Here is a 13,533-nt window from a genome sequence, read left to right on the forward strand (position 1 = left end):
AATGAACAAGTGATGGGTTACACCTTTGAAAAAAATGGATCTATCTATAGGTTCCCTCTCATTCAGTGGTAGAATAACAAAGACAGTACAAGTACAAATACCTCATTTATTAGACCACTGGTTCAGCTGGTTCAGGTTTTCCCAAGGCTGACAACAAATACTGTGTGAACTTGCTGTGTAGTTTAACTTACAGGTAATGGGGTCTGCCTGAAAATTCAAACACTGACAAGTATCAGTGTATATAAACATGTCATACAATATGGTATCAAATGTATAAGCAGGTCATACTGTATGATAATACAGGTACTCTATTGTTGAAAGTCTGTATGATCCTTTAACCAAAATCTGCCTGCTTACAAAAAACAACAATATTAGGTACAAAAATACAAAATATTGCACAATCTAAAAAATATAAAACCTGCACAGCTCAACATGAACTTGCTCTTTATCAGCTACACTACACTTGTCAACGCTTAGAACAAATGTACTGAACTCAACAAACATTGCACTTTCACAGCCTAAACTTGCTCTATAATTACTGTATCAGGTCTTAATATTTCATCAACAAGGGCAGGAGTTGGCATTTGGCCTTCATGTCCTCTATAATGCTCTTCTTCTCAGGGGTAATGTGGGTTGCACATCTCTTAGCAAATGACTGCAGGGTCTCAGTTGCAGGATCATACTTCAGAGTCTCGAAGGTTTCAGGATCCACAATGTTGAGCTCTGCAATTGCAGCAGTCATCTTGATGGTTCCCCGGTCCACGCCATTGATTCTGAAGGCTTCAGTCATGGTGCGGACTTTGCTTAAGCTTTTCAAGACTTTTTTTTATATCTGCTGATAACCTCAGCTGGCCCTTTCACTGAAAAATATATAAAACAAAAACAAAAGAACACGAGAAATGAGCACAAACAACGGCTTAAGGTCAGCTGAAATTGCTCAAACTAGTCACCTCTTTTTTGATAAAAGTATGAAGCATATTCTAAGAATGGGACAATCTGCTCATCTCCTGATATGATTCCATGCACAATATGTGGTTCAGAATTCAATACAAAAATGATACTCTGTAAGTTTAGTTGGTAAGTCTTACGGTTCAGAATTATTTTTACTTCTGAGAGACAAATCTTTCTAGCAATACATTTGATGTTGAATAATAATTAGTGTGAATGCTGCAAAATAAAATGGAGCTTTATTCTTGATGAAAGCCACATTTTTGACTTTAGACATTTAATTTTTGCCTCATAATTACTTCAGAACATATTTTTAAAAGCTCTTCCAACGCTTTTCTTAATAATTACTTTTCATGACCACTTGTTGCCAACAGGGCAGGTGGTTCAAGTTATGCCATTCTTACCTCTCACATGAGCTTTTCCAGGCACAGCCGCAGTTGCAGATGCAGGTGGCTGTGTCCGACGTGTCTTTCGTCTTTGGATGACAACAACACTGTCCGAGGACTCACTGATGTCTGGAGAAGATGGGGGAATGACGTCATCTTCCTCCATATTGCCATCATCATCCTCATCATCGTCCTCCAAAGAAAATACATTTGGCTGAGCTTTGATCAAATAGAGGATAGATGAGACAAAGATCAGATTGTTATGAAGATATATCACACCTTTCATTACAATTACATTATATTTTGCAGATACAAGTTGCTCCCAAATCACTGACATGATTTCTTCTTTCCCATGATTTGCTCACGCAAAAATTGCGCTCTTGCTCAAGATCCTTTATTATTTTTTCTTGCCATTGGATCCTGGCTTCTAGGAACTCCACTTTGGAGATTGATCCTTAAAAACAAAAATGAGAGCAGGATACAAAAAAAGATTATGATTTGACAATATTGAGTGAGTGAGAGCGAGAGCAAGAGAGAGAGAATGACATGCGTGCAACAGAGGTAGTGGACCAGATATGGTGTGTGCCTTAACTTGATTTGTAAGCACATGTATACTGACAAAATCTGCCAACAACTTTAATCCCAGGCAGAAAAATCACTAGCAAGAAATGAAACTGTAATTTTAGACAAAAAAGATACACTGCTAGAAAATGAGAAATCATTACCTGATCCAATGCTGTTTATACTGCTGCAACTTGGAGCAGAGCTTCCTTTATCTTCAGGACCTACAGAATGGCATAGGTACAACAAAAAAAACATATGAATAGAGGACTTTAAATGTTTAAACACATTTGGAAAAGCTAATTATTTAAGTATTAAAGTTCCTTGAAAGTTGAAAGAGAAATATTTACCATCCAGATCATTTTTGGTCACCTCTGCCATCGAGTCATCTTTGGGGACTTTTAGGGACAATTTCTTCTTGGCCTTAGGCTGTAAAAATAAAAAAATTCATGTCACTATAACCGGCAACATGTAACTTAAATAATCCACACAAGATTCAAAAGCTCTTCTTGTTCTAATGACTGCATAGTGCATAATTTATTTTTAATTCCAAAATTTGGTTCATACTAAAGCATTACATGCACCTACATTCACATTTTATGTTAATGTTAATGTTTCTTTCCTACTATTCACCCAGCTCACCACTCGGCTAGCTTAACATTACATTAGCTAATTAGCCTCTACACTGCAGATAAATAGGAGGGTTTACTACTCTTTAACTATGTAAACGGCCGGGGATGTGCTTACAAAACTCAGGGGGAGTTTCAATTAACAGGCTAGCGCTTAACTTAAATTTCCCTCTTCACTCTCCAAGCACTGAACGAAACGGCGTCTTTGTGCTGTCTTTGTTTTTCTACCACTGAATGACAGGGAACCTATAGATAGATCCATTTTTTTCAAAGGTGTAACCCATCACTTGTTCATTGCAGTAGTTATATGCCATAATATATTAACTAAGTGTGAAAAGGAGGCAACTTTAGATTAGGGAACATGTGTTGGTTAATAAGTGTTCAACTATTAGTGAATTAGTAATGATCAAGATGTCACTTTAGTATGGGGAACATATTCTAAGTAACAAAGACTTAATTTAGAGTTATTTGGACACTATTAACACTTGTAGTTTTGTGTTTTGTTATGTAAGAACAGACCATATTCATTAAGTGTTATTAAGGGAGAATAACTATTCTTGTGATACTACCACCTTAGTCCATACTAAGCAAAGCATATTGAGATCGTAATTCATATACAACAACCTCTTAACTTACTACTGATAAGCAATAATTCTGAGGTTATTGAGGGAAAACTCTTAGTTAATGGCTTACTGGTTGTATAATAAGGCCATGCAGAATAAGGCATTAATAAGTACTTAATAATGACTATTTAAAAGCCAATATGTTACTGTGCTGTTCCTCTTTCGGCCTATACATGTTGAAATTGGAGTATTGGCTGATCATTAAGTGTTGGACATCTAAAAACTCAAATGTAACATCTGTGTGATTGTCTTCCTTTGACAGATTCTCTCCCACAACATTCTTGTGGTCATGGCCATCATGTTCCCCACTAACTTCACTCCTGAGGTCCATGTGGCTATGGACAAGTTCCTGGCTTCTCTGGCTCTGACTCTGGCAGAGAAATATCAATAAACAGCAGGAGAAGATGATGGCGACTGCAGCATGAGCTTACATTGCATGATGATTAATAAATGCATGAATGCAAAAATACAAAGCAATTGTTTTTCTGGTTTGTTTTTTGTTGTGTCATTTGAGAGTAGATCAAAAGTCTCAACTACAAGAAAAATTTGAATTAAATAAAAATCCAGTCAAGTTTTACACTCGATTAATTGATTAGTCAGTGACATAAAATGAATGTAAACTGTTTTAATAATTATTATAGTGTTTTTGTTGTTGCAAAAACTGTTTTATACCATTCTAAAGTGGATATCTTGTTTGTCTGACAAAACAAAACACGAAATTTGAATTCTGGGAAACAACATTTTCTAGACTAAAGAAGTTATTTCCAAAATAATTAGAAGATTCATTTAAAAAATGAATTGTTAGTTGCAACCATACAGTTAAACTTATAGGGACAGCAGTTGTAACATTTGTTACATATACGTGTATCCCAGTCTTTTGGAAAACAAACTAGCAATAAATATAAACCTTATTATTTGTCAACTTTTTGCTTTAAATCCTACTTTTCTTTTATCTAATCCTGCGAACATCATGAACATCATGAACATTTAAAGGCAACAATATATTTGTGGAACTATTCTACAGACACACAACCTGCCCTTTGTTATATCTTCAGTGATAACAACAATAATGTCAAGGATTATATAATCAAGACATTGTTTTTTTATTTTTATTATCTAATTTATTTCAATCATGTTTCATCTTTGTGTTATTTAGCTGGAGTAGTTTTTTTTAAAGACAGTTTCTTGTTGCCACATTTCATCAGTGCTTTTTTTACCTGTTCAAGTGGTGATCCAAATACCACATCATGAACAATGTATTTGTGGAACTATTAATATAACCAACCTGACATATTTTCCTCTATAATGATAATAACAATAATATAATAAGAACTTTGTTTATGTTACGTGATGATGGTAGTATCTTTTTTAAAGAAATGTTCACTGTTGCCACATTTCATCAGTGCTATAGTGTTTCTGTCTATACTTCCTGTGTCTGGTCAGTCAAAATAATATTTTTTATCCCAAATGGACATTAATTTATGATTACAGTTAATTGGCAAACAACTTGTTGAATTTGCTGATTTTTTTATTTGCTTTTGAGAAAAAAACAAAGTGCTTTTAAACAAATAAGCAGCATCTTAGTGGTACTGCATTCCCAGGGAGGACACCACCACAGCCAGGAACTTCTGAAAAGCTGCCTGGACATCACCAGTGAAGGCTTTACCCAGCTTTGCAGCAACCACAATGGTCAGGCAGTCAGACAACAGCTGCAAGACAACAAGCATCAGAAAACATTAACATGAAATGCGTTTGTTGAATAATGGTTGAATATGGATAACAGTAGTTACAGTTCCACAACTTTACCTTGAAATTGTCAGGGTCCACGTGCAGTTTCTCGGAGTGCAGCACGCTCAGTTCTGCATATGTGGCCTTGATGTCGTCCATGTTCTTCACAGCCCGGTCCAGACCGTGGAGGATGGTTGTTCCGTGTTTTGCGACCATCGGATTTGCAATGATAGCAGCGGCGTTGTAGAGGTTTCCAAAGTTGCCGAAATACCTCTGAGTCCAGGGGTAAACGACCAGACACCTGAGGGAACATGCAAAACATTTTACTGGGTATGATAATGAGATTAAATATGTAGAGAAAGAAAGAACATTTTTGCGTACAGGGTATAAATAATATTCATTATTAATGTAAAAAACAAACCAAAACAAAAAAACATCTGACCTGGAAAGAGCTGCAGGTCCAACGACCTCATACTCCATCTTAGAGAAGATGTCCTGGATGGTGGCGCGCTCGAAGTCTGACCATTCAACCATTTTGCCGACTGTAGATTTTCCTGTGCAAGTCAGTAGATCCTGTGCTCGTCGGCTCCAGAATCAGCTTTTAAAGAAACCCTACACCCCTTCGAGAAACAAACGATTGGGTGGGCCGGAAAGGCGATGTGGGATTTGCACCAATGATAATGGTTATCTGCGCCCCTCATATTGTTTCTGAGACAGAAATAGAACACAATTATCTCTGTTTATCTAGTGTCAGCATACAATTCATGTCTTGATGAGAATAAAAATTGATAGTCTAGTAGAAATTTGATGGGCATTGTTTGTTTTACTGTCAGAATAAAGCTGACTAGCCCTCACCCTCAACTTCTAACCAAACTGCATCATATTGATTTAGTTACTGTACGGTTTAATGACTGCAGTATTTATTACTTGCTTATCACTTATTCCTGGCTTCATGACATAATTTAGGCTTATATTATACTATATACTATATTATAGGCTTATCTGTGGGCAAGGCTAACAAGTGAAGTGGAAACAAACTCAGGGTCCGTGAAGGCTCCATGTGCATGTCCTGTAAATTGTTTTGTTGTTATTTGAACTGTTTGGGAATATTCGCTACCAAAGCAAAATATAAACGGAGGTATACGGGCTTTAGCGTGCATGTATTGCCTGTCCTGTACTAATATCTTGTAATATTTACATGATGCATATTCCTAAAAATAAATGTGTGTTTATTGACAAGGGTTTAATATGGTTAACTTGCCATGTGTGTGAAATCAGTAAGCGATCGAAAATTTTATTTATTTTCGTTTATTTATTTATTTGATTTTGTTATTATGAATAGATCATGCACGGATCATCTCAGTGATACAATGTTTGCATACAAATTAATTAATGGACTACAACAGTGCACTAGCTTACAAAATGATCGGGGTGATGTGGTCCAATCCCCATTGCAAAGGGATTATCCATAAAAGTTTCATTCAGAAGAAGTGACCATGTATAATAACTAATTTCTTATATTCTGTGTTATATCCTGCGGTTTAAATTCAAGGCTATAGACAAGAACAGCTACAACCTTTAACTGACTGAAAAAACTGACACCCAGGTATATTTTTGTTTTTGTGTTTTTATTGAACAAGCACCCATCGAAAGGGGTGTTGACATTGTTGGATTGCATGCCACACACAGGCAGTCGATGCTTCTGCATTGTTGTTGGAGTTTAGCGGTATTTCTCAGACAGAGTCCAAGCCAGGCACTGTAAGAACACCTCTGGACCTCTGGAGTGAAGTCTGCGGGGAAGAACATGGCCATAATCAAGATGACGTTGTCGGCCAGGATCTGCGGGTGGCCATACACGTACTTCTGAGATGGCCCTTGTTCTGCCTTGTTATTGTTGTGAAACTCATTAAATACATCTCAAATTACTGCATAACTCTTTGTGTGATCATTTGTGAAATATATTTTTTATTATCCTCATTTCGACTTCTGTCAGTGTGTGTTTTCCTATCTGAGAAATTATTGTAACGACCCCGGGATTCTGATACACGCTTCCCCTGATTTTGAAGAAAATTGGGTTTCCGTTATCCTACTGTCAAACAAACGGCACCGACAACATAACCTACTTGGCGGAGGTAAAAACTTAATACACAAAATGAAAACTTCCTACAAACAGTTATATGATCCCAGTGTAATTTAGTCGAATTTAAATTTGCAGAGTCAATCAACTTTATGGTTATTTTTCTAATCACTGGTCACTCACCGTCTCTGATTCCCTGCAGTGTCAGAATCAGAAATATTTTATTGATCAGGGTCCAGATGTATAAACTATTCGTACACACAAAAATGGCACTTACAAGTTTCCAAATGTATAAAAATCCACAGCAGGTGAGAATAGTAGTAGTCCTTTTAGTCTTATAATGTGATATTGCGAACTGGCAAAAAAGGGAACGACAAAAGTGTGAATTTGGGTTTGACACTTTATTCAGAGTCTTTTGTCTTTCACTTCACTGTGTTAGAACTACAATCTGTAGTTTAAATAAAAACTTCACTAACATAGGGATGCGTGTGTGATTAACAATCTTTTTGACTAGCCTTAATTTCGTTGATTCTTGAGTGCATATGCTTGTCACTGCATTATCATAATAATTATTATAACAATCTTTATATAAATATTCAAATAAATACATGATCTTTTAAAAAATTATATTATTGTCCTGTATTATTGAGGAATAAGAATAACCAACACCTTCCTGTGTGTGAGCAGTTTTGGGCAAGTTACTTTTAAAAAGTAATTAGTTACAGTTACTAGTTACTTCTTCCAAAGAGTAACTAAATTAGTTACTCAGTTACAAATTATAAAAGTAACTAGTTACTTCAGATAGTAACTATTGCGTTACTTTCAAGTACATTTCTAAATGCTCAAATGTGACCCCAACTCCACCCTTCTTTAACGGAACTCAATGCATGTTCAATTATTTATGATGAATTTGAATACTATAATGAGATGGACACTTAATACAATACATTATTAACAGAAACAATGTACACAAGTCTAAACTATTTTAATGTTGCTGTGGGACAAAGTGAGACTAGCCTCCAATCAAATGCCATGTATGTAGATATTATGTTCATATAGTGGATCGGTACAATAGATGTTTTGGAACTTTTGATATTTATTGCCCCTCAACAGGCCACAACTGGGCAAAATTAAATTATGCTTTTTAAGCACATACCAAAAATAAATAACAAATATATATACTCTTTGTAGTGCAAATAAAACAAAACAAAAACTTCAGACAATTGGTAGATATACTGTACTTCAAATATTTTCTTCCTCGAAAAAGTAGAACACTGTAACAATATGAGGTGCTTTCAATCTAACTGAAAAGTACAATGTATAGCAAAACTAAGGAATCCAAATATAAATAGGTTATACATAAGAAATAAAAAATACATCTCCATAAAAATAAATCTCTTTTCTGGCCATTGACAATCTCACTTCAAGAGGCTGCAGTCAGCCAACAAATACATCTAAATTAAATTATGCTCATTAAGCAATGCACCAAAAATGGTTTCAAAAAATATATACACTCTTTTTAGTGCAAATGTAATAAGATGCAACACAACTCGCCATACCTGTCTCTTGTTGACTGACTCGCTTGTGTTGTTCGTTGTGTGTCCGACTATGCGTGCTTTCCAACACCCGCCCAACTCTACCTCTGATTGGCTTACCATGAAATTTTACTCAACCTCAGCCAATCGTCAGCATTTATGCGCTTGTCTCGTGCACTGCCCACTAACCAAGGAAGAACAGTAAAAAAAAGTCTTTGCCTCTCAGCTCAGAGATCTAGTTTGTCTGATAAAAAAAACAGCTTCAATTATAGTAACGCGCCGCATTTTATGGCAGTAACTGTAACAGCGTTATTAAGATGGGAAGAGTAATCAATTAGATTACTCGTTACTGAAAAAAAGTAACGCCGTTAGTAACGCCGTTATTTATAACGCCGTTATTCCCATCACTGTGTGTGAGTGACCAATTAACAGGTCGTTAAAGAACACAAAGGCTGTAGCCGTGCGTAATAGATGCCAAATGATACAATGCCTGGCATATGCAAATCAGACAACTGAGACCAGGATTTATTGGCTACATAGACCATATTTAAATAACCTGCATAAGGGTGTTTAATAAAAGCACTGCTTACTCTCGTATTTACAGTATAAATGTACAAAATGCTTTATATTTCAAATTTAATAACATCATTTGGAAAGACGTAGACATATGTAACACGTTTAAAGTGTATATTCAAGTTGATTGAAAACATGTGGTCACCAACAGATTCAATCTTCTGTTTAATCGACGGCAAAATTTGTCACCAGGACCATCCCTATTGAAGACAGAATTGAATTCTAACAGTAGTTCAAGCCATTTAAAAGGGGCATGTTCAGGTCTGTTTGTTTGTGTAATGCACTTGGACATTCAACTTTTTATTTTTGCCAGGTAACCTTGAGTCATTATGACGACGACTTTATGGCAACAACCAAGAAATGTTCAAGGTGCATCACAACCCTGCATCACCAGCAACAATAGGCCATCTTCACTGCTACCGTCTCCTAAGACTCAACAAGACTGGGAACCAAAATAACCAGCACTCAAGTATATCAGTACTACACTACATACTGTATCTGCAGTGATCTTCACACCATTGTCGCTAAATGTGCAGGGGTGCTGCACAATTGATGAACTTTACCTTTTAATACGATGTGGCTGTGCAGTCTTACCTTATCAATCCTGTACAGCCTCCACCTTTCAGGAATCTAAACTGTTTAGGTGTCACATGCATTAAGTCGGCGTGAGCTGTTCATTTTTCCACAGTTGTGAACAACAAATATCAGTACAAGTTGTTAGAAATGTCGGAGCATGATCTTTTCAAAGACAAGTGCCTGGGAAATTGTGGCATCTAGCGGTATAGTTGCAGATTGCATCTCGCTTCACCTTCCAAGCGCGAAGTACGAAGTACAAAGTACGGTGGCTGGGAAAGATGCGAACGACCCCATCTACAGCCAGCGTTTGGTTTGTCTGTTCTGGGCTACTGTAGAAACATGGCAAACCACCCTCATTCTAAGGCAACAAAAACACAACGAACCTTATTTCAGGTGATTATACATTAATGAAACATGTTGTATGTGCGCCAATAGATCATCCTAAATGTTACACACTGGATCTTTAAATATTTATGTTAAGTGTATTTCTGAACAAACGTTCATTTAGAAAAAAAAACATTTAGACCGTTGAATGTTTATCCAACCTTGAGTTTAATGCATCTTCATGTCATGGTAAATAAAGTACTTGATCATTATTATTAAATCATGGTTTAAACTAAGGCTAAAATTATAGTTTTATATGTTATTTATTTTCTGTTATTCAATGGTTTTTGTGTTTTTTCATTTCTAATATTGTGAGTTGAACTTATATTATAAAATATTATAGTATTTTTGTACATACTTTAATTATACATTTATATATATTGTCAAATAAAGGGCGTCTCTGTAGAAGGTAATCTATGTTATTTATGACTCAGATTAAACAGTTTAGCTGGTGAAGATAAGTTAAAATAAAAATGTAAGTTTAGTAGACGTTTGAATTCATACTTACACACTTTATATTCGGGAAAACAGACTTTCTGGCTCATTTGAAAGCACACTGCGCAATTTTATGTTGATTAAAGGGTGCGGTCATTTTAATTTCCTGATAATGGTGTGCAATATGGTGTGTGTGCCGATAAAAAAAATGTGTAACGTCAAGAAATGAATATCAGCTTGTTGTTTTAGCCCACTAACACTACGTGGCTGTTCTACATATATTACCACCCACTTATTGTACTATTAATGTCCTTGTCATCAACATATGAAGAATGGTGTCCTTTCGAGGCCGATGAAAGGCCAATAAAGTCCTGTGGAGTAATTCTGTGTTATAACGGAGTTGTGCTGCTGTGTAACAGAAACCTTGTCATTATGTGGCAGTGGGTAAAGCATGCAACAAATAAACCCTTGTCCATGGTTTAATTTATGGGGTTTAAAAACAAATTTAGCTGCTTGGGGACATTAAGAACCTGTTGCATGTAGGACATTTTCGTTATATTAAGTTGACCTACAGATAATTTATTTGGGTGGAGGAAGTCTGAATGTTCAGATAATGAAAGCTTTGGATAATCTCAGTTTAACAGCCTCGGGCAAGTAACTTTGCATGGCCAGGGTACATAGGAAAATGGAGGGAATGTCTTTTTGAGAAGAGAAACAAATTTATTAGCTCTTTATTCTGTGAGATATAGGCATAAGTTCTGATGTATCTGCATGGCGCTGACTGGTAACCATCACAATCCTTTAATGTAGTGTTGGCGCATGTCTGACTCTCTGCTGGCTTATCAATGCGTGTCATTAAACAGAGGAGCTGGTCACTCTTCAGTTGATATTGATTACATTGAAATTATGGTTGAGTGGACAGACAAGGAGCGCAGCACGGTCAGTGCTATTTGGGAAAAAATTGATATTGATGTGATTGGACCAGAAGCTTTGGCAAGGTAAGCTTAGAGGAAGTGATTTTGAACGAAGTGAGGTAGGCTGTTGCTTTGTTTTTGGTTTTTTTTATGGTCTCTTTATATAGGAAGAGGCTTATTTTAATATTATTATTATTAAGTTTGTTTGACGATAAAATCTCAGGATTTATATTAGGCCTATTGTTTGCTTAATGTTTAAATTTAAAAGATCGATCGATCATACTGCAGCTTCTTATTTATCAGTGGCAGGTTGTCTTCCTTGCATCACAACTGTTAGAAAATAATGGTATGAGGGGCAAATCTATTTTGTTTAAATAAAAGCTACTGAGGAATTAATTGTTTGAATAAAGATATTAATGTCAGAGTAGACTAATGCTTAATTAAAATTTGGTGTTTTTATTTCTCATGTTAGATTATTTGATATTTTCAGCACCAGGCGCTGTCGTACAAGATATTAGTTTTTAGTGTTGCTGCGTATAAATTGTCTGAACTCGTCCCACAAATTTTGATATAGCCCATTTTTGGAAATATTTCCACCTTTATAACAGTTTATATCATGTAAGTCAACACGGCCTGAATGTAATTGTGTTTAAGCCTCAACCAGAGTAATACGTCTATCACTGAGTATTAAATGTCGTACATGATCTGTAAAAGTAATAACCTTTCGTTCTTTTTGCTGCTTTGTGGAGTCAAGATATTTCAGACTCACATTTACGATGTGGGCTCATAACAAATATATTTACAATACAAAAATCCACAGAGTGTTGATCGTTTACCCCTGGACTGAGCGGTATTTTGGTACTTTTGGAGATATCTTCTCTGCAACTGCTGTTTTGGGTAACGCCAAAGTAGCAGCTCATGGCAAGGTGGTGCTGAAAGCACTGGATAGTGCAGTGAAGAACATGGACAACATTAAAGCCACATATGCTGATCTGAGCCGGTTGCACTACGAGAAACTCAGCGTGGACCCGGACAACTTCAAAGTAGGCAATCTTGTCCTAAAATCAAAAGGAGAAATATTTTATCAGTAGGCTACTGTAAGGTCAAACCTGTCTGGATTCATTGTGTCTTTTTGTTTTGTCCACAGCTGTTGGCCGACTGCATCACAATTGCCGTCGCCTGCAAACTCAAGAGCGCCCTCAACCCTCAGGCCCAAGCTACCTGGCAGAAGTTTCTGTCCGTTGTGGTCGACGCTATGAGCAGTCAGTACTTCTGAAGAGCCGAACAGACCCAGCTGAAAAAAAATAAATTGCATATTTAAACCCTGTGTGTTTGTCTCAGTGGCAGACATAGACTGTACCTGCTGGCAGGCTTAATTATGCAAGGTATCTGAAACCATTAAAAATATGCTTTAGTACTCGAATAATTGCTTAAATGACCAGTTTGCATAATGTTGCAACGTCAGTATGTGGTGCACTGGTGAAAGTCATTGCACCTTGACAGTAGTACGATATGGTATACTTTTAGTGGCCTATTTTTCTGTACTAAAATGTGTATATATTTATAGACTGTATAAAGTTATCTGGGTTTTCGTAAGTGCCTTTTGTTCCACTCTTTCTTGTTATCCACAGAATCTACACCCATTTGTGGATGGATTATGTAACAACAAATAACATCTCTGCTGGGTTCCCTGGACTATGCTGTCCAATTATGTAGCAGTAGGGTGGTAGTAACATGAGAAAAAAACCCCAGGAAAACATAAAAACAAAACATTACTTAACATATGTCCATTAATTGATGACATATTGCTAAATGAGACACAGAATGGGAACAAACATTCTCAGGTCCTTACCTCTATAGTGCTAAAAAGACACTGGATATTATGAGGTCCTCTCCTCAAGAGGGTCATATCACAACAGGACATTTATGTTTTGTAATAAGAAATGTATACTTATGAAGGCATTTTAGAGAACCTCCCCAATAGTCACAGTAGGTGTTGAGAGTAAATCAAGGAAATAAGAGCTTTTATGTCATCAGTTTTTCAAATGACCCTAATCTCCAGATTTAGTTATATGTATGGCTTTGTTTAAAAAGGTGACATGAAGCGAAAGTGGGAAGAAAATGTATCCATTTCCCGAGACAATTGACCAGTGATCTGATTTAT

The 13,533-nt window shown here is 36.3% G+C and overlaps 2 protein-coding genes and 1 long non-coding RNA gene across 3 annotated transcripts; 1 reads left to right on the forward strand and 2 right to left on the reverse strand.

Moving 5' to 3' along the window:
• Nucleotides 1–328: 328 nt before the first annotated feature.
• Nucleotides 329–2,332, reverse strand: LOC127357146 (uncharacterized). Its single transcript, XR_007882137.1, has 5 exons — nucleotides 2,246–2,332; nucleotides 2,060–2,119; nucleotides 1,670–1,788; nucleotides 1,353–1,553; nucleotides 329–860 (listed from the first exon to the last, which is right to left on the reverse strand). It is a non-coding gene; the product is annotated as an uncharacterized LOC127357146 (long non-coding RNA).
• A 2,322-nt stretch (nucleotides 2,333–4,654) lies between these two features.
• On the reverse strand, nucleotides 4,655–5,466 carry LOC127357137 (hemoglobin subunit beta). The gene is made up of 3 exons (XM_051389360.1): nucleotides 5,318–5,466; nucleotides 4,954–5,176; nucleotides 4,655–4,856 (listed from the first exon to the last, which is right to left on the reverse strand). The coding sequence occupies exons 1-3, from the start codon at nucleotides 5,407–5,409 to the stop codon at nucleotides 4,728–4,730; spliced, it is 444 nt and encodes a 147-aa protein (XP_051245320.1). The 5' UTR covers nucleotides 5,410–5,466; the 3' UTR covers nucleotides 4,655–4,727.
• A 5,615-nt stretch (nucleotides 5,467–11,081) lies between these two features.
• Nucleotides 11,082–12,965, forward strand: LOC127357130 (hemoglobin cathodic subunit beta). Its single transcript, XM_051389351.1, has 3 exons — nucleotides 11,082–11,453; nucleotides 12,190–12,412; nucleotides 12,517–12,965. The coding sequence occupies exons 1-3, from the start codon at nucleotides 11,275–11,277 to the stop codon at nucleotides 12,643–12,645; spliced, it is 531 nt and encodes a 176-aa protein (XP_051245311.1). The 5' UTR covers nucleotides 11,082–11,274; the 3' UTR covers nucleotides 12,646–12,965.
• Nucleotides 12,966–13,533: the final 568 nt, after the last annotated feature.

The sequence above is a fragment of the Dicentrarchus labrax genome, unplaced genomic scaffold, assembly GCF_905237075.1.
Source record: "Dicentrarchus labrax unplaced genomic scaffold, dlabrax2021, whole genome shotgun sequence".
In the NCBI taxonomy this organism is placed as follows: Eukaryota; Metazoa; Chordata; class Actinopteri; family Moronidae; genus Dicentrarchus; species Dicentrarchus labrax.

What these genes read in the sequence shown, in the direction of transcription:
- LOC127357137 (XM_051389360.1), bottom strand. Translation starts at nt 5,409, where the DNA reads ATGGTTGAATGGTCAGACTTCGAGCGCGCCACCATCCAGGACATCTTC. An exon ending in GGACCTGCAGCTCTTTCCAG is followed by an intron (nt 5,177 to 5,317) that starts GTCAGATGTTTT and finishes ATGTTCCCTCAG; the next exon opens with GTGTCTGGTCGTTTACCCCT. An exon ending in TGGACCCTGACAATTTCAAG is followed by an intron (nt 4,857 to 4,953) that starts GTAAAGTTGTGG and finishes GTTGTCTTGCAG; the next exon opens with CTGTTGTCTGACTGCCTGAC.
- LOC127357130 (XM_051389351.1), top strand. Translation starts at nt 11,275, where the DNA reads ATGTCTGACTCTCTGCTGGCTTATCAATGCGTGTCATTAAACAGAGGA. An exon ending in GGACCAGAAGCTTTGGCAAG is followed by an intron (nt 11,454 to 12,189) that starts GTAAGCTTAGAG and finishes AAAAATCCACAG; the next exon opens with AGTGTTGATCGTTTACCCCT. An exon ending in TGGACCCGGACAACTTCAAA is followed by an intron (nt 12,413 to 12,516) that starts GTAGGCAATCTT and finishes TTTTGTCCACAG; the next exon opens with CTGTTGGCCGACTGCATCAC.